The following is a 17,936-nucleotide window of genomic DNA, read 5'->3' on the forward strand; positions in this document are numbered from 1 at the left end:
CCCCCCCCCAAAAAAAAACATTTTTAGCAGTCGGTGAAAACCGAGGTCTCGGATCATGAAATGAAACATTTGGTCTCTGTGTAAGATATGTTAATAATTATTATTCAGTAGCTGGTATCCTATTTCTCATATCGGAGGTTCTTTGACGTCTGAAACAGCCCTTGCGCTCATTTCTTCTAGGAGCTGTAAAACAAAGTTTGCATAGTGTAGTTGAATAATTTTTTCTCCTGGTGATTGGAAAAGGAAACACGGCTCTCAGGCAGAGAGGTGTCAGTATGACTTATGTATGACAGCGGGTTGAAATACTGGCTGACATTTACTCTGTTGCCTTCAATTCCACCTGCAGCTCTTCCATTTCACTCATTACCTCATTTGACTCGGAGAAAATCATTTGTTCCTCTCCTTATGTCTTTCTTTACGTCTCTTTTAGGACGTGTCTGTATTGAGCCACAGCTGCAGCTGCATCGTAACAGCGCCATTAACACTTTTAGCTTCACTGGAAACATGGATTTTATAATTAAAGCTAATGACTGTGCAGACAGAGGAGGTTAATTATAAAGAGAAATGTTTCACTCTGTGTGAGCTTATCATCTCCAGGCCGGACTGTGAAGAGAGGAAGAGTTCGGAGGGTTCTTCCTCTCTCCTAAAGTTATTGTTCTGTGAGTAACAATCACATCTCCCTCCCACTGTGGATGGTTTCTCTGAAAATAGAAAATAATAAAAAATAAAAAGTTTTCTCTTCAGGCTCCCAAATGAGTCAGACACTTAAATGTTTGATGTCAGAAATAATTCAAGGCTAACAGCTGGAAATAGCACTCTTCATATCTCCCAGAAAGAACATTTGTTGACGTTTTAGGTCTGATATAGTGAAAAACAGGTGTTCCAATGAGTGAAAAACAGATTAGGGCTCAATTTAGAAAATACTCCACTGAGAAAAATCAGACTTGAGTGGAACAACATTTTCTGCTTAAAGAAATTAAGTTTGGAAATCATTGAAGTCTTTGATTTTTGCTCACAATGATGAGAAATCACCGACCGACTGTTGTCACAAACTACTGTGACACAGTTGAACCTGGTGTTGGAGGCTGCAGTGTATCAGCTTCAGCTGATTCTCTCTGTGAATTTGGTGTCCAAATTCATTTTTCTTTAAATGAAATAGCTGATCCATATCCCCATTTTTTTGGGGACTTTTTTGCCAACATGTGGTAGCTATGTCTTTAATTTTGGTTTCCAGTGGAGATTTCTAAATGTATTCCTTAGTCATTTAAAATCTGATATTTGCAGCCATGTGGTTTTAGTCCTGTGTTCCTGGTGAACCTGGACTCTGTGGTCTATGTGTTCCATGAACCAGAACCCATTACCTCCTGCAGGATGCTGCTGTTCTACTGCAGCAGCAGCATTTGTAGCGAGAGCGTCATCGTCCAGCTCAGACAGCAGGATTTATGTGTGCCGGTAGGCGAAGGATCTGCAAGTCGTTTGTCATTCCTCACTGGCGGCTTCTTTGATTGGAATGACAGGTACTCCAGAGAGACGGGACCAATGAGTCCAGCAACAACTTTAAGACTTATACCCTGCAGAGATTAACCTGTGCTTGCACCCCAATCAAAACCAATGCAGTCATGTGATGTGTACTAAATGAATACAGCTGCATAAATTAAAAAACAAACACTTATGGTTTCGGTTCCTACAACATAAAAATATCTAGACCAGTATTTTTTACACAATTACTAATAATTTGATGTTTAGCCTTTTGATATTTTAGTTACGTTGATATTGATATTAGTATTTTCTAGGTCTGCTGATCTCTTACTCTTGACATTTTCATCTGTTATGACAAAATTATATTCTGTGCTATTCTCCACCATTTGAATTGTACTGAAACTCACGTAGTCAGTGGAAAAACACTGAAACGACCAGGGTTAGCCAGTGATGGGAAATCTACTCATTTTCGTTTCTAAGGTTCCTGTAAAGCCTTGAAAATTGTTCTCACATACTCCCTGTGTCTGAGTTACTGTTAGGCCAGATAATCTCACAAGTGGCGGGGTACCGAGGTCAACTGGAGCTTCAATAATGCTTCAATAACAACCAAATTATTCTCCAATAAAGTCTTTAAAACTGTTTTATTCTTTATTCCAAGGTGACTATTGACAAAATTGCTGAAACACCACCTTAAGTGGCGCAGTATGCAACAAGTAGGATATATATATATATATGTGTGTGTGTGTGTGTGTGTATATATATACAGTATATATATATATATTTCACTTAACGTTGAGGTTATCTGAAAGTTTTCCAGTTGTTCCAATATTGATGTGGGCTGAAAGTTCTTCATTCTCTGTGTTGTAGTCCTGAAACCTTAGTCAGTTCCAGGTGTTTTTATTTTTTTTGTGTTGACAGCAGATGTTCCTCCTGCAGGAGGAGCAGGAGAGTTCCTACAGAGAAGTTGAATCCATTCTAAGAGACTGACTACCAGCGCCAGACCAATTTCACACCACTTACATTCATGAACACATTCATTCACTCACTGATTCACTCACCCTCTCACCGAGTAGATATTCAGCCTTTCCCACAGTTGGTCTAAAACTGAGTTAGTTAGTTAGTTTGTTTGTTGCTGGTCCACACCCCTGTCATTTGGTCAGTTCACTGTCAATAAAGAATCTGATTTTTACACCAAACATCACAAATTACCTAGTAAACTTTACGTTGGATGAAACATAAATTGAGTTTCTGTGAATGAAAATCTTTTATAAACTTGTTCCCATTGTAAATGTGAACCTAACAGCAAAAAACACGTTCTCAAGATGTTACATAGTGAAGTTGACATTTATTTTATCAGCTGAGACCTTTGTCAACATTAATATTTTTTCAAAGTACAGAGTAGTTGATTCACTGCTGCCTCCACCACTAAGTTTAAATGTGCTTGGTTTTTAAAATACCTTCTTCAGATTTATGACACAAACGTAGGTTTTCCGTGTTAATGGTTAGTCTTGTCTGACCTGTCTGCATTAGAGTCTCTGTTCTGAGTTAATCAGCGTGTAAAGCCCACCTTTGTGACACTGCCCCCTGTGTGTTAGTGTTTTAATTAGACTGGTTTGGTTCTGCTTTGTGAGCTGAGCAGCTATCTCCCCAAAACCCCTCTGATGTTTGAATGAGTCTCCAGGAGATGATGACAACGAATATCTAAACCTGATTTCTGTTAGTTTGCATTTCAAACTCATACACATCTACACGGTATTTGCCCCATTCCCTGTGAGGCAGATACGTTTCTGTAGAGGCTGTTGTCGCCTGTGAAGTAAAGGGGTGCTGCCACTCCTCATCAAGACTGCATCTACTGGTCAGTGCTACAACCAATAGCTAACCATCGACTTGAACTATCTATCTATCTATCTATCTATCTATCTATCTATCTATCTATCTATCTATCTATCTATCTATCTATCTATCTGTCTATCTGTCTATCTGTCTATCTGTCTATCTATCTGTCTATCTATCAGTCTATCAGTCTATCTATCCATCCGTCTGCCTGTCTGTATTTGACCACATTTTGGCTAACTTGAAGCCTACATGGCTATTTCTTTCACATTTTCCACATTTCTCCTTATAACATTTTAATATAAATCTTACATTTAGTTTTTGTGATAACTGTTGAAAGTGATTTATTACTGGGTTTTCATGATTCACAGTTTGATGTAGATTTTACTCACTTTAAATTTATCATTTCAACAAAAATTGTATATTTTGTCTTCAATTTTGGTCAGATGGAGTTTTAATCTCCTGCTCCAGCATCTGTTCTGGTTTAATTAAAACTACTATAAACATTATTTAGGAACATCTGTGTGTAACGACGTGTTTTGGCAGTAATATAGCGGCACAGTAAATTCAGGAAGGTGAAATAAATTGCTTTATATCAGTGAGAAGTGGAATGAATGATCCTGCCTCTGTTGCCTAGAGAAGAACTGAATTCAGCTTTGCTCTAAGAAAAGAATCAGCTTCTGTGAGGATTTTTTTTGTCTCTGAACTCACTCTGCACTCAGGGACTGAAGGCTGAAACAAAACAATGACTGAAGTCTGGAATATACAGTATATATATTTGGAATATATATGGTTTTCTAATATATATGGTTTTCATTTGGCATAATGAATAAGTGTAGCCCAAGAGTTTTCCTAAAGACTCAGCTGTATCAAAGACCAGAAATCTGAATGATAATGATAGTATAATTGTATATAATTCTATTGAAATAGTGAGAGTGAATTACTTGTCATTGTGACACAGCTCACTAGAGGGCAGCTAATGCACCTTGGGGGCAGTATGTGGGCACAGTGGTGACTTGGCAGCTGGTGGATTTTAACCTGAACCTGAAGCCACCACTGCCCCAGTACTACAATTCTACTAGTTTTACCAGTTCTACTAATACTAGATAGATAGAACTTTATTAATCCATTGGGAGATTAGGAGGAAAAGATCAAGAGATTAAGGAAAAGTGCACCGCCCGGGAATCAAACCCAGGTCATAAGAATGGGAATCTTGCATGATACCACTACACCAGCAGTGCCTACTACTGCTACTACTAATAATATAATATAACCAATACTTATTATTATTATTATTGCTACTATTTTTATTGCTACTCATTAAAACGTATTGTTATATATGAACAGATTTACTGTAATAAATGTGCATTTTAGTATTTAGTTAGTTCATGGGTTTTAATGTCTAACATTGTGGGCTTTTCACAGAGGTTTGCTTATACTTTTCCTTCTTTTCTTATATTTCTCCTCGTCTTCCAGTTTTTTCCCCTTCTCAGCAGTGACTATTCGTTTTTTTCTCAGTTTTTATTCAGAAACTACAGGAGATTTTTTTTTCTCTTTTTCTTTTTAAATACATGAATACAAATGAATGCATTTAAGCAGAAGCCTCACAACCCTGATGTTTTCAGCGGTGTGAACAGTAGTGGGAGTTGAATTGTGGAAAGGGTTTCAATTTACCTTCAGGGATTAATATTAACTTTATTTTTTTTGTGTACTCCTGTTAAGCTCTGCGGGCTTTTAATCAACATGGAATTAGTTTCACTTCAAAAACCTGCAGAAGAAAATCCTGCTGCTTTTGAACAGCATTAAGGCGACAGGATGACAGGGTCATAAATAATTTTCTCCCAGCCGTAATAAACGATTTATATAAACCGCATAAGCTGACATGAACATTATGAGCTACTGTTTCATTTCATACACATTCACAGCAGCTATGCCATCTTCAACTACAACAACAGCAACATTTCTGTTCAACACCCTTGTCCTCAGGCACAATCAGTTCATAAATCAAAAGAATCAAAAAACATACTTTTAATGATACACCTACCTTAATTATCTAATTTAAGACTCTAATTTACCATACAGTCATCTTTGTTTTGTTTGTCTGGAAAAAACAGACCTTTGTAAAAAGTCAAAGTTTTATTGTGACACATCACCAACATGAGTAGTGGGCAGCAGTGTGTGGGGACAGTGCCATACTCAGAGCACCTCAGTGGTAACTTGGCAGCTTCAATTTCAACTCCTTTACAACTAAGCCACCAATGCCTCAAAAGGTGTTTGTACGTCACGAACAGGATTCGAACCTGTGCAGGGAAACCCCATTGGATTTCGAGTCCAACGCCTTAAACCTCTCGGCCACCGTGACTTACTTCAAGGGGTCGTCTCCTACCACTTGTAGAGCAGTTATCATCAACTGGTGGCCCACAGATCATATTTAGCCCACTGAACTGTCCTATTCAACGAGCGACTCAATTCTAAAATAAACATCAAATGGAAATGTTGGATAAAATGGAATTTTTTTGGTTTATTTTATTTGAGTGTCTGACCCCCAAGGTGTCTGTCCAGAGGAATTCTGACCCTACGACCCTCCCTTGATCTCAGCTCCTCTGGTCCACAAGCTCAGCTGGACCAATCATAGTTAAAGTTTGTTTTTTTTTTTCAATTGTGTGTGAATGAGTTTGACAAATGTGTTATGAATTGCTCGCTTAATAACCAGATCTTAGGTAATGCTGCATGGATAACGTGTCTTACTGACTGGCTGATGTATTTTTTTCTAGAACAACTCATCATGGAGGCCTGAGTCGTGTCAGGAGTGCACGTGTGGAGGGGACGTAGTCATCTGTAAAACCACACACTGCCCAAACCCACACTGTGACTTTCAGAGGGTAAGAACTTCAGTAGTCCTATAGTCCCTTAAAGGAAATGATTTTCTGCATTTGAACCTGTGAATCTGTGAAACACCCCAGTGATTATCACTGGACACACACTGGAGCAGGGACATTAATTGGTGCTTTCCTCCAATTTCAAACCTAACTCTTCAAAAACTAGAACATAGGTCCCCCCAAATGTGCTGAAAGTTAAAGTCTGAAAAGAACAGACATAAATTGCAGAACAACAGAAATTGTTCCTGTCATGTTATTGTTAAAATCCCCCACAGCCAATCCCTGCAGTCCACCACGGGGGGGAACGACACTGTGGACAGTTCACCAGTCCGTGACAGAGCCACAAATCTTACATGTTTTCAGACTGTGGGAGGAAAATGAAGTCCCTCGAGAACAGGCTTTATTTTGAAAGATCAGGGATTGAACGGACGATTTTGTCAATCTTGCTGACCATTTCTGGCACGACGTGGTCCTAACTAATTAAATCAAATCAAATTAATAATATAATAAAGATAAGTGTAGAAAGAAAGTGAATGTAGAACAATCCAATATATGAAGAACCAACCAACTAGTCGCCATGGGAACTAGTCACCAACTAGTTCCCATGCAAACGAGTTGGCGAGTTTTACTGCTGAACATCAGAATGAGGGAACAAGACTTTCTTCATAAATCCTTTTCCTTCTTCATCTTCTTATTCATCTCTTTGTCTTCCTGTTGCCTCTTCTTCTCCTCTCCATGTCTGCCTATCATCTTCCCCCGTTCTTCTATTTGTTGCTGTTCTTTCTCCCACCTCCCTCTTCTTCTCCTTTCCCCTCTTCCCTCTGCCGGCTTAGGAAACTTCACCTCGGCCAGATCTATATGCACTCACCCCTGTGTATGTCAATGCCTCTACTTCCCCTGCACCACTATAGGATGTGCATGTTGGCACCACGTGCACGCACCACATTGTCCTCATGTTTTATTGTTGCACTATAGTACCATCAAATGTGAAAATTTGAAAACCTCAGAGAAGTAGAGCTGTAATGTCCCCTACACACACACAAACACACACTCACACAATTCCTTGAACGTGTTAAATTTGTGTGTATTCTTCGTCCTACAGGGTGAACAGTTGAGGATTTTGTCCAATCAGTGCTGCCCACAATGTGTGTCCTTGTCTGAGGGTTCCTGTCAGTATGAAGGACTTGTCTATGGAGTAAGTCCAAGTTTTTCTCGCTCATTTCTCTGTCTCAACACTGCAGTAAAGAAAAAAAAGGGTCTGGCTCCAGGTTTGGCACCAGAGCCTGGTTGTGGATGATCTTTATCTGACTTCTAAAGAGAATTCCGGTCCCTGCAGCCGGGCTGTCCTGGTGAAGGAATTCTTCCTGCACTGATTTAGAGCAGTCGTTCCCAACTTTGCTCATTGTCCCCCTCCTGACTCTGCACGGTCTAATACTAAGTTAATCTATTATTTCAATATGAGTACATAGATTAATGACCAATAAATGTATGTAAATGAGTCATTATTTTAGCTAAGTTCAACCTGGATCTCTGGACCAATATTTTACTTTTCTGGCTAGTTGATTAAGGTCTAATATCTGTTATATATTTTTCTGTTTTTATATAACAATATTAGACATTATTCTAATGGAGTATTAAAATGAGTAAGGAGAATTCTTCTGAAGTATTTTAGTTTTTTTCCAACCTTCTGATTGTAACCCCTCTTTAAAACCAGTCCACTCATGTTGAAGTGTCCTTCACACTGCAGTTGTTTTCCCTCTTCTTTTGTCTCTATGTTTGGACGTTGCTCAGAGCAGCTCTTTGATGAGTAGTTGATTTAATCTGTCGTTGACCTTTTGGACAGATTAATGAATGGAATTTAATCACCGTCCTCTTTATCCTCACCTCCCTGTGGGAAAAAAAGCTTAATTACCAGGACTTTCTGGACAATGTGTACAGCACGTCTCTGTGGTGGCAGGCTTTCGGTCAAAGGAGCACTACACACAAATCTGAACAATAGTGCTACAGTAAAATACTTGGCCAGGGATACATGTCAGAGTTTAACAGAAGACTTTATAGCCTTTGTGTCAACCTGACTGAGGCTTTTTCACTTGTTTGAACACATTCACACTGACATCTCATTTACTCTGGAAGAGTCTCATCAAGCTTTTGTAGTGTTTCCTTAGGAATCTGATGAAAAAGACACATCGAACTCTCCTCAGAGATAATAATTATCTGAAAAACTCCCTCCAATTCATTTCTGTCAATCACAACTATAAAACATTGCAGGCTGGATGAGTTCCTTAAATATTAAAAGTGCTTTATGTGTTTGAGGCAAGGTGGATAAAGTAAGAGATTGCCTCCATTTGCTAGAACCAAAAAAACAAAAACATGAAATTCATTATCACCACAAATCCAGGAAATCAATCAGAATATGTCTGCTCATTCATCTCACTGTTATACAGATCTTTCTAAGTAAATACTGAGGTTTGTGAGCTGCCTTTTTCCCACAGTGTTCATGGAGAAAAGCAGTGATTTGTGATCTTTGCCTAAGGTATCAGATTTTGATCTTCACATTGATTGTAATTCTTAACCCAGATTTACCTTAGCTACACAAACTGACCACAGGGGGCAGTAATGAGTCAACAGCTCCTCTGTCTCTGTTAGTTAGAATCACTTTGATTTTGTGAGTGTGAGCGATTTAAAACTCCTCTCATTATTAGATAAGCAGCAGTAAACATATTGGAAACCAAATACCTAATCTGATGCTGGTTTAAAAGTTGAATGTTTTGTTAAGTCTTTAAAATATCTGTCAAGTAGCTGAAATATATTTGGACACGTAGAGTTTCCTAAACCCTGCAGCTTGACTGCGAGCCTACTGATTTTTTGACGCAGTTTTAATGATGTACCGTACAAAAATAGTTGAAACATTACTTGGAGTTTGAAAGTGTAGAGAAACTCACTGATGCACTCCACGTTGGCCTTTAGCTCTCATCATTAATGAGGACTCTATTAACTGTGAGCTGCTTTAACATCTCCAACAGTCAAAAATGTTTCAATTTTTGGACACATTCAACAAACCTAACCTCCTTTTTCTTTGTCTTGCTTCTACCCTTGTAGCTCCTGTCCTCCTCAGGACTGACCTTGTATGTTTCTGTTACCTCCTTCAGGACAACAGTCAGTGGACTCCCGCCATGTGCTCTCTCTGCACATGCTCCAGAGGCACCGTCTCCTGCAGTGTCCTGTCTTGTCCTGCTCTCGCCTGTGCAGAGGATGAACGTCCATTCACACCAGCTGGAGAGTGTTGTCCACGATGTGCACGCACTGGAGGTTAGGATTGTCCTTCAAAAACACACACCTGTCTCTGAGAGAACATGCTCTTCCTCAGGATTCATCAAGTTTGAGGACAGGAAAAGTAGTTAAAGAAAGAGGAAGTAGTGAGGATAACTGAAAGATAGAGGTTAAAATGTTAAAAAATAGATACAGTTATAATAGAAACAACAAATGAGGAAAATAAACACAATCATTGGAATATGTGATATAACATAATCGATTCATCCATCCATTTTCGTCTTATCTGTTACCTGGTCGCGGGGGCAGCTGGCAGTCTCCACGACCGCCACCCAAGTTACACTGCACCGTACAAGCCCCTCCTGAACTTTCGTGCTGTTGTGAGTCCACTGGAAGGTACCAACCAGGAGGTGAACCCTTGGGTTCCACATCAATGAAACAATGAGACATTGCCTCTGGGCAAAAGTGCCACTATATAACATAATATTGTAGAAAAAATATTTAAGAAGATTTCCTTAAAATTAAGTCTCAAGATAAACTGTATAATTTCTCAGTTTATCAGTTTGTTTTTCAGTTAAGATTAAAGCACAACTAGTCTAAATAAAAGTACCTAATGGATCTGTTTAATAACTCTTAGTTGTTGTGCTGTTAGAGATTACAAAGTGAACTGATGTTCAGAAACATTTCTACTTAGCTGTTAAAGCATTGATGCTGAACCAGATGCCACTGTGTTTAAGGTTTTCTTCTTCTTCCCTCTTCCTTAGTCAAGGATGCTCTTTTTTCTCCTCCTCCTTGTGCTCCTAGTCCTCCTCCCTCTCTTGTTCTCCTTTCAGCTGCAGAACAAAGTGAACCTGAGTGAAACACACTGATGTACAAACACAACCTTTAAATGTGACTCAATATTGAGTCACTGACAAATGATGAAAAAATACTCGAAAGTTTTTCATCTTTTCTCTGCTCCTATTTCATCCACACCAAGGTTTTCTTTAATGCCCTGCAGATGCAAACATTCACTCTGTAATTAAAATGCAAATGGCTCTACTGTAATTTTTTTAATCAGAGACACTTTTAAAAGCTTTTCACATATTTGTCTGAAGGATGTTTCAGCTAGTTCAATGATAATTAAAACCCTGTCAGACGTGGGTTTTCTGTAGCAGCTGAATATTAGCTGCTCTTACTGCGGATAGTCCAAGCTAAATAAAAAGAAAAATATTTCGAATTTCTGTTCATATTTTTAGTACACCGCTTGGACTGCAACCACTACAGTACAAGGTTTGTTGAAAATGGCCGTCACTTGAAATCACAAGGTTATGCTTCACTGTAGTTAAAGCAAATGGCTTGTCTTCTATGCCAGCCTAAGAACTAAATGAACAGGAGTTATATGCCTTTAAATGACTGTTTGCAGACGCCTGTCTGGTTGTTTTGGCTCCTGCTGCATTATTTATTAGCAGAATTTTATTAAACCTTAAGTTGCAGATTGTTTGCAGATCTTTTTGTCAACTTCAGAAGGATTTCAGTGACAGAGGCAGCAGTCGTTCAACAACTCCTCTGTCACTGTGAGTTAAAATCACTGATCTTCCTCGTGCACCTGGGTGACTCAGCGTGAGTGGTTTACAAACTGCTGTTGTGTTTGTTTTATATCAAGAGCCTCCAGCCTCCATATCTCAGACACGTCCTAACAGTCAGGGTCAATTAAAGGGCAGTTGGCACTGACTCTTAGAGAAAACCATGAACTGTTCCTTTCTTGTTCTGCAGCGCTCGTGTTTGTTTCCTGTGGTCAAGAGCAGCTCATTTCTGTCTATTTTTTCACTGACAGTAAATCAATGAGTGTCTGGGTCAAGAGTCAGCTCATTATCTGACTCTAACACTGATTTTGTGTGTGTGTATGTGTGTGTGTCTCAGACTCCTGTTCCTGGCAGGGTGTTGTGTACAGAGACGGTGAGCAGTGGAAGCCCAGTCTCTGCTCCAGATGTTCCTGCAGCAGGGGTCAGGTCCAGTGTTCAGTGACTGAGTGTCAGCAGGTTGCCTGTAAAGCGGTAGGTACCTGACAAATACAACTGTCTTTTTGTGAGTCTCTCTCCCCTTCATCAGCTCACTCAGGCTTATGTGGTCCGACATCCTGAGTCCACAGACAGAATGAAATGAACAGAATATAAATCAGAGAAACTAAATGTCCCTCGTTGGCTGCACGTAAAGTTTATTTCACCAAACAAAGAGTTGATGATGGATGAGTTGCTGCTTCAAATGACAGAAATGGAAACTTGGTGCTAATTACTTGAAATTAAACATTGAACAGTGGGCAGCTTTAATGACAAGGGGAGCAGTGTGTGGGGACGGTGTCATGCTCAGAGCACCTCAGTGGCAGTTGGTGGACTCGAACCTGAAACCTTCCAGACCCAAGTCCGCTTCCTTAACCACCAATTCACCACTGCCCCATAAATAATCTTTGAACAGTAATCAATGAAGTATTTTAGTAGTATTTTATTCTGCCATAACAATGACACATACTATCTACACACACACACACACACACACACACACACACACACACACACTCTGACTGACTCTTGTCTTTTCTTCACAGCATGAGAACTTGGTGATCCAGCCTGGTCTCTGTTGTCCTCAGTGTGTGTCTAATCCCTGTTTGTCTGCTGGAAAACAGTACCAGGTGAGTTCTCTCTCTCTATCCCTCTCTCTCTCTCTCTCTCTCTCTCTCTCTCCCCCTGTATGTGGGTGTGATGGTCCTGGTTTAACAGCATTTTTTTTTTATGTTTTAGTGTTTGTGTCCCAATCTTCAGTCTTGTGACAGCATGGCTGATAGCGCGCACTAGTAATGGCACCCTGTGTCTCCCCCCTGTGTGTTTGTGTTAGTTTTTTAAACAACATTAGTCTAGAATCTTACTGTGATTCCACAGCCATTTGTGTGATCCCTGCTGACAGCTCTGGTTAAAGCTGCAGGAGCAAAGTCAGAACAAAAAATCTCAGATCTGAGCATAAATATTCACCTCACACAGGTCAAGGGAAATCATTTCTGTGATGTAATAACCAAAACTCTGGATTTATCCGCTTGCTACGACCTGACTGTATAAAGCTGAGAGTAAAAACAAAACCCATTCATCCTTGAGCAGTGATATGGCTGCTGACAAAGACAAATTTCCACAGCAACAACCTTCAATCATAGTTAAGAAATGGACATGGTCTTTTACACTGGAGAAAAATGACGCCTAGGAAATAAAGGTTTGTAAAATCGAGCACGCTCACAAAGTTTTTTTTAAATGGTTTTATGAGGAGTTTATGGTCAACTGGAGTTGACATCCATTTGTTACATTCAGTTTCTGTCCATGGGCCTGAGTGAGTCTCTAAAGGTCTCGGTCTTCAATCTCTCCCTCCTCTGTGTTTGTGTGTGTCTGTGTGTCTGTACGTGCGTGTTACAAGTTAAACACAATATAGCATAAAATATGAATGTGTGTTTGTTGTGTTTTTTGCAGCATGGTGACCAGTGGCAGAAAAACTCCTGCACCACATGTGTGTGTTACCATGGTCAGTCAAAGTGTCACACGGACACGTGCCCACCAATCAGCTGTGAGAAGGTACAATAAGTTGCACACACACAAAATCAATTGCACAAAATCCCACGAATATTCTCTCTCCCACACCAACTTTTGCATGTGAGGAAAAACCGCACTGTCTGTTGTCACTTTACGTCTTTTAAAATCCTTGGTTCTGATTTACTAAAAGAAGGAAACCAGCACTAAACCAACTACTCACAGGAAGGTCCGCTGCTAGCCAAACGTGGGTCCTGAGTAAGAGGGGCCATGGGAAACACAGTACAAAAACATTTTTATATATCAAATGAAATGCAGAAAAAGATTAAATCTAAATACAACACCAGCAACTGCAGATATTGATAAAAAATAAACAACCCTAAAATAAATAATTCTAAATGAATTGCAGAATAAAAAGAAAATAACTAAATTAGGTTATTTTAACCTGAAAGAAAATAAATCAGAGAGTTTCTGTGCTTCCTCACTTCTTACATTTTCTTTAACTTTTATATAATTAAGTTGTCAACAGTAAATCTGTTAATAAAAACTATTTTCCAGCTGTATTTTCTCCTGCTTTTTTTGTTTGCATCTGAATAATGTAATATGTTGACATTGCAGCTCTTTACATTTATATAAAGAGCTATAAAACAGTTTATTTCTCCCCAATTAAAGTTACTGTTTCTCAGGACTCTCGACATATATTCTATATGCACAAACTTGTTTGCACTAAATTGCATTCATGACAAGTTTAACAACATCTCTGCTTTTACTGAGTTTATTGGTTTTTATGGCAGCTACACAACAAATTTACAATGTGCAGAAACTCATTTGCAAATAATTTTATCCTAACATCAATTTTAAAGTTCACACTAATGCAATTTTTCACAACCAAACTCAAACAGAAATATTATCCAAAGATTATAAAGCAGCTTGAGTCTACATTACAGTAAGAGGCTCCTCATTTAAATGACTCAAGTCCCTGCATCAAAGTCCCTACAGAAAAGTTTTACTGAGCAAATGAGTTGCTGGTAGATTGTCCAGATTTACCACAGTACCAGCACTTGACCAGCAGCTTGTGTCTCCCTGTGAGATAGATTTTGTTGTTTTATGCCAAACTGAATTATTTACTTTTGTTCCTCATCTTCTTCTTCTTCTCAGGGTCAGACTAAAGTGAAGCGAGCAGGTCAGTGTTGTGAAGAATGTGCCGCAGCTAAAGGAAGCTGCCTGTACGAGGGCACAGTACGGTATCATGGAGACATGTGGAACGGTACTGGCTGTGAGTTCTGCAGCTGCAGCCGGGGACAAGTTCTGTGTCGCAGAGCTGAGTGTGGAAGAGTAAAGTGTCCAAAGGTGAGGTGATACCAAAATACCACTTGACAGATTGTACCACCTGTGCATAAGGAATGGTCTCCACTGAAAATAATGCAGCAGAATAGAAGAAGGGATTTGGAAACTAATCGAAAATTATTTTCATGTGGACATTCTGGTCTCATTCCAAAGATTTTTGCTGGCCAATGGTGGACTCATTCAGGGTAGGTGAAAGGATGAAACAAAACAGGAATTACACAAGGACACACTGTGAGAATGACACATTGATGACACATTGAGGTTGAACAGGTGTCCCACTTTTTGTAGGACTGCACAGCATTTAGACTTTTTTTTCAGGGGGCTGGAGGGGTATTGGGGGTTGTTTTTGGAGCAGTGTGAGTTAGAAAGAAAGACTGAGAACAAGATAGTTTTTAAGCTCACTCTTGTTTGTCTTCACATGACAAAGAGCCTAGTTTGTCTGGGTGCTGCAATACCAGAATGGAAGTTGGAAGTGTGGGAAAAACTGAATGATGTTATCAAAAGACCCAAACTGAAATTGGCAATGATTCAAAATACCTTTGCAGGTTTATACCTAGGCAAAGAGTGAACATCATACATATGTTGTCAAATACATTGTTTCCTAAAATTAATGCCAATGAAATGCTAAGTAAATACATTGATATGTGTCAGTTTAGTGTCCTCTTTATCCTTCGGTGTGAGGTGGGCCGGTCACTTCTTCTGGGCTAGTTTTTCATGACCTAGTTGCTTGTTTCTACCTGGAAACACTAGTTCTCAATTCATGTACCCAGGTGCATCATGGGCAAAGGGACAATGGCCCAAAAACATCAAAATACAAACTGGCTTCTCTGTCATTTTGTCATTTGTCCTTTTGTACGCTGTTTTGCCTTTTTTATTCACAATTTTCTTGTTCACTTTTTTTTGTCTTTATAAACATATTAATTACATCATGTCTGTGTACGTTCTCAGTCATTCATGTCCTTTAATCCAAATAAGTTACATCAAGGGCAACTGAAATGGTTTCTCTGACGTTGTTTCTCCTCTCATCCTCAAATCAAGAGGCTTCTTCAGTTGTAACCAACTGCTGGCATTTCAGTATTTCTGGTGACCGCACCCAATATCACAGGGAGATATGTTGTGGTCACTAGGGTTGTGGTTTGGATGACGGGTTGTTAGAGCCCAATAGGACATTGATGGTCAATGTCTAATCTCTGTTTTCTTTCATTTCATACACAGGAAACCCACTGTGCTTGACATCAAATGCTGTTAGAAAATGTTAATGTGATGAAACGAGTTGAGACGATCATATGAAGTCATACAGATTATTTTTCTGCCTTATTAGGTTTAATACTGTCTTGTCTCATTTCATCAAATTTACATTTTCTAACAGCATTTACAGTCTTTAATTACATAAAAGAATAAAACCTGAAGCCTCAGTTTATTTCTTTTATATTCTTCAGGTTTTCATAGAGTCTGAATCTGGACCATTTTATGTTAAAAAGCTGTTTTTTTTGATAGTTATATGAGCGGATGCCCGTGTTTACATATTTTATGTGAATGATCTAAATTTCCCTGTCTGTAATAAAACATAAACACCTTGTCTGTGTCAACAGAAATGAGGCGGACAGTTTTCTATGGTAAAAAAGAAACAACATCTAATTTACATAATTCAATTTGACATCGGGGAAAATGTGTAATTTAGACTAAAAAGAGGTTTTTAATGGAGCAAGGTTTATGGCGATTTTTACCTGATTCAACTTCTCACTCAGAATTGCTGAAATATATTCAAACAGTAACTGAAACCGGACCATGTAGAATCTGTTAAAATGAGCTGAAAGACATTTTTCTGTTCCTTTTCAGTTATTAAGAGGTGATTAAAAAAGGTCTCTTGGAGAAGCAAAAATGTATTTATCATTTGAGAAGGTGAAGGACAACATTACGCCACTGTAATCTTAGTAAAATGTATTATATTAAAAGGGTGAAAGGTCTATATATTTTGAAAATTTAAAAACTTAAAAAACAATATTGTGACAAAATTAAAAAAAAAATCTTCTTTGGTTTTGGTTTTTTAGGGATCAGAGTTGGTTCACCTGCCGGGAAAATGTTGCCCTGAGTGTTTGGCTGTCAAACCTTCTTGTCTGTACAAAGGAAAAACCTACAAGGTAATTAAGATTTTTCATTCATTTGTTTTGTTATTTGTTCATTGCAGTGTGGAAAATAAGCGTTGTTGCTAAGTGTCACTGCTTGTTTGTTTTTGGATTGGTCTGTGTGCAAGTCTTTGTGGGATTTGTGAAAGTAATGCATATTAAAAGTTTGAGGGAAACTGTAGAAGTTTTACTTGTTTTAGACCCAAATTAGTTAATACAGGAGCCAAACCTCCATTTGGAGGTGGATTAGATAATGCCCATTAGTTGAGGAGCGAGTGGGCATTACTTTGCCGTTTGAACACAAACAGGGACAGAAACTAATGTCTCTGCATACCGTATTAAGAACCAGTGTGAAAACTCTTTAAAATCCAACACCAGGGCATTAAGTAAATATGAAAAGCATTGACAAGTGAAGGAGCATTGACTCGGACCAAAATCAGCCCAAAACCAGAATCAGTGTCTTATTATTCTGCTGCGTCTCTCTCTGAGTCTCCTCATCTTAAATATTTATAGTCCGGTCCAGAAAAACCCCCAATGAATTTTTAACACTATATCTGCCTCAGCATGAAATGTTAAAAACCTGCTGCTGTGCTGTAAACACCAGCTATTATCACTCTGTCTTCATTTCTTACTGTCCGGGTTCAGAAAATAACCTTTAGGATTCACGTGTGTCTCATGTTTTCACACACTGACACACAGCTATCTCTGCTTTTAGTGTAGTTTTTGTCAATTGAATGGTTTACGGAGAAGGAACTCTCTTTGCTGTGACTCCTTAAACTAGTCACAGCTCTAATCATCTTTGTCTCTGTCTCTCCTGTCTTTCTGACTACTCTGCTGTAGGACATGTCTCAGTGGACAGACGGCAGCTGTCGTCAGTGTGAGTGTCTCCATGCCCAGGTGACTTGTTATCTGCGTTCCTGTCCAACCTGTGCTCCAGGAACTTTGGCTGTGACCCAGGAGAATCAGTGCTGCCCGGAGTGTCTGCCAGGTACTGATGATGTGAAAGGCTGTGTCTGTGTCTGTGTCTGTGTCTGTGTGTGTGTCCGCCCAAATCTGGCCAGTGTGTATTTCCAACTCTCTTCTTCTGTTGCATCATTTTATCTGACAGCTCATAAATCCTATTCTGCTGTGTTTAAAGTGACAGTCCCTTTTTGTTTCAAAGTGTGCATGCAGTGTTACCCACAGCGCTTTGTGCGCCCCCTGCTGCTACATCCACCATGCTGGCTCTTGCTGAAAACATGGCTGCCAGGAGAAATAATGTATTTGTCACTTACTAAAAGCCTGTAATCTACTTCGAGTCATTTATAGCTGCAGAATCAGTTTACTGGTAAAAATGAGTTATGTCACAGCAACCTGTTTGTAATCCGATCTCTCTCCAATACCAAAGTTCATTGAGAACATTGCCCGTTTTACTTCACAGCCCAAAACAGTTCATAAAGTACTTAGCTCTGTAGGGA

At 39.1% G+C, this 17,936-nt stretch overlaps 1 protein-coding gene and 2 non-coding genes across 3 annotated transcripts in view; 1 reads left to right on the plus strand and 2 right to left on the minus strand.

Moving 5' to 3' along the window:
* fras1 (Fraser extracellular matrix complex subunit 1) overlaps positions 1 to 17,936 on the plus strand; it is a 98,962-nt gene that overhangs the window by 21,472 nt on the left and 59,554 nt on the right. Inside the window, 9 exon segments of the mRNA XM_008335639.3 lie at positions 6,087 to 6,194; positions 7,294 to 7,386; positions 9,341 to 9,500; positions 11,364 to 11,497; positions 12,046 to 12,129; positions 12,950 to 13,051; positions 14,165 to 14,356; positions 16,405 to 16,494; positions 17,320 to 17,467. Of these exon segments, the coding sequence (XP_008333861.1) occupies positions 6,087 to 6,194; positions 7,294 to 7,386; positions 9,341 to 9,500; positions 11,364 to 11,497; positions 12,046 to 12,129; positions 12,950 to 13,051; positions 14,165 to 14,356; positions 16,405 to 16,494; positions 17,320 to 17,467 (1,111 nt within the window).
* trnag-ccc (transfer RNA glycine (anticodon CCC)) lies at positions 4,483 to 4,553 on the minus strand. The gene has a single exon. It is a non-coding gene; the product is annotated as a tRNA-Gly (tRNA).
* On the minus strand, positions 5,592 to 5,674 carry trnas-cga (transfer RNA serine (anticodon CGA)). Its single transcript has one exon. It is a non-coding gene; the product is annotated as a tRNA-Ser (tRNA).

The sequence above is a fragment of the Cynoglossus semilaevis genome, chromosome Z (genome assembly GCF_000523025.1).
Source record: "Cynoglossus semilaevis isolate Cse_v1.0 chromosome Z, Cse_v1.0, whole genome shotgun sequence".
Lineage (NCBI taxonomy): Eukaryota > Metazoa > Chordata > Actinopteri > Pleuronectiformes > Cynoglossidae > Cynoglossus > Cynoglossus semilaevis.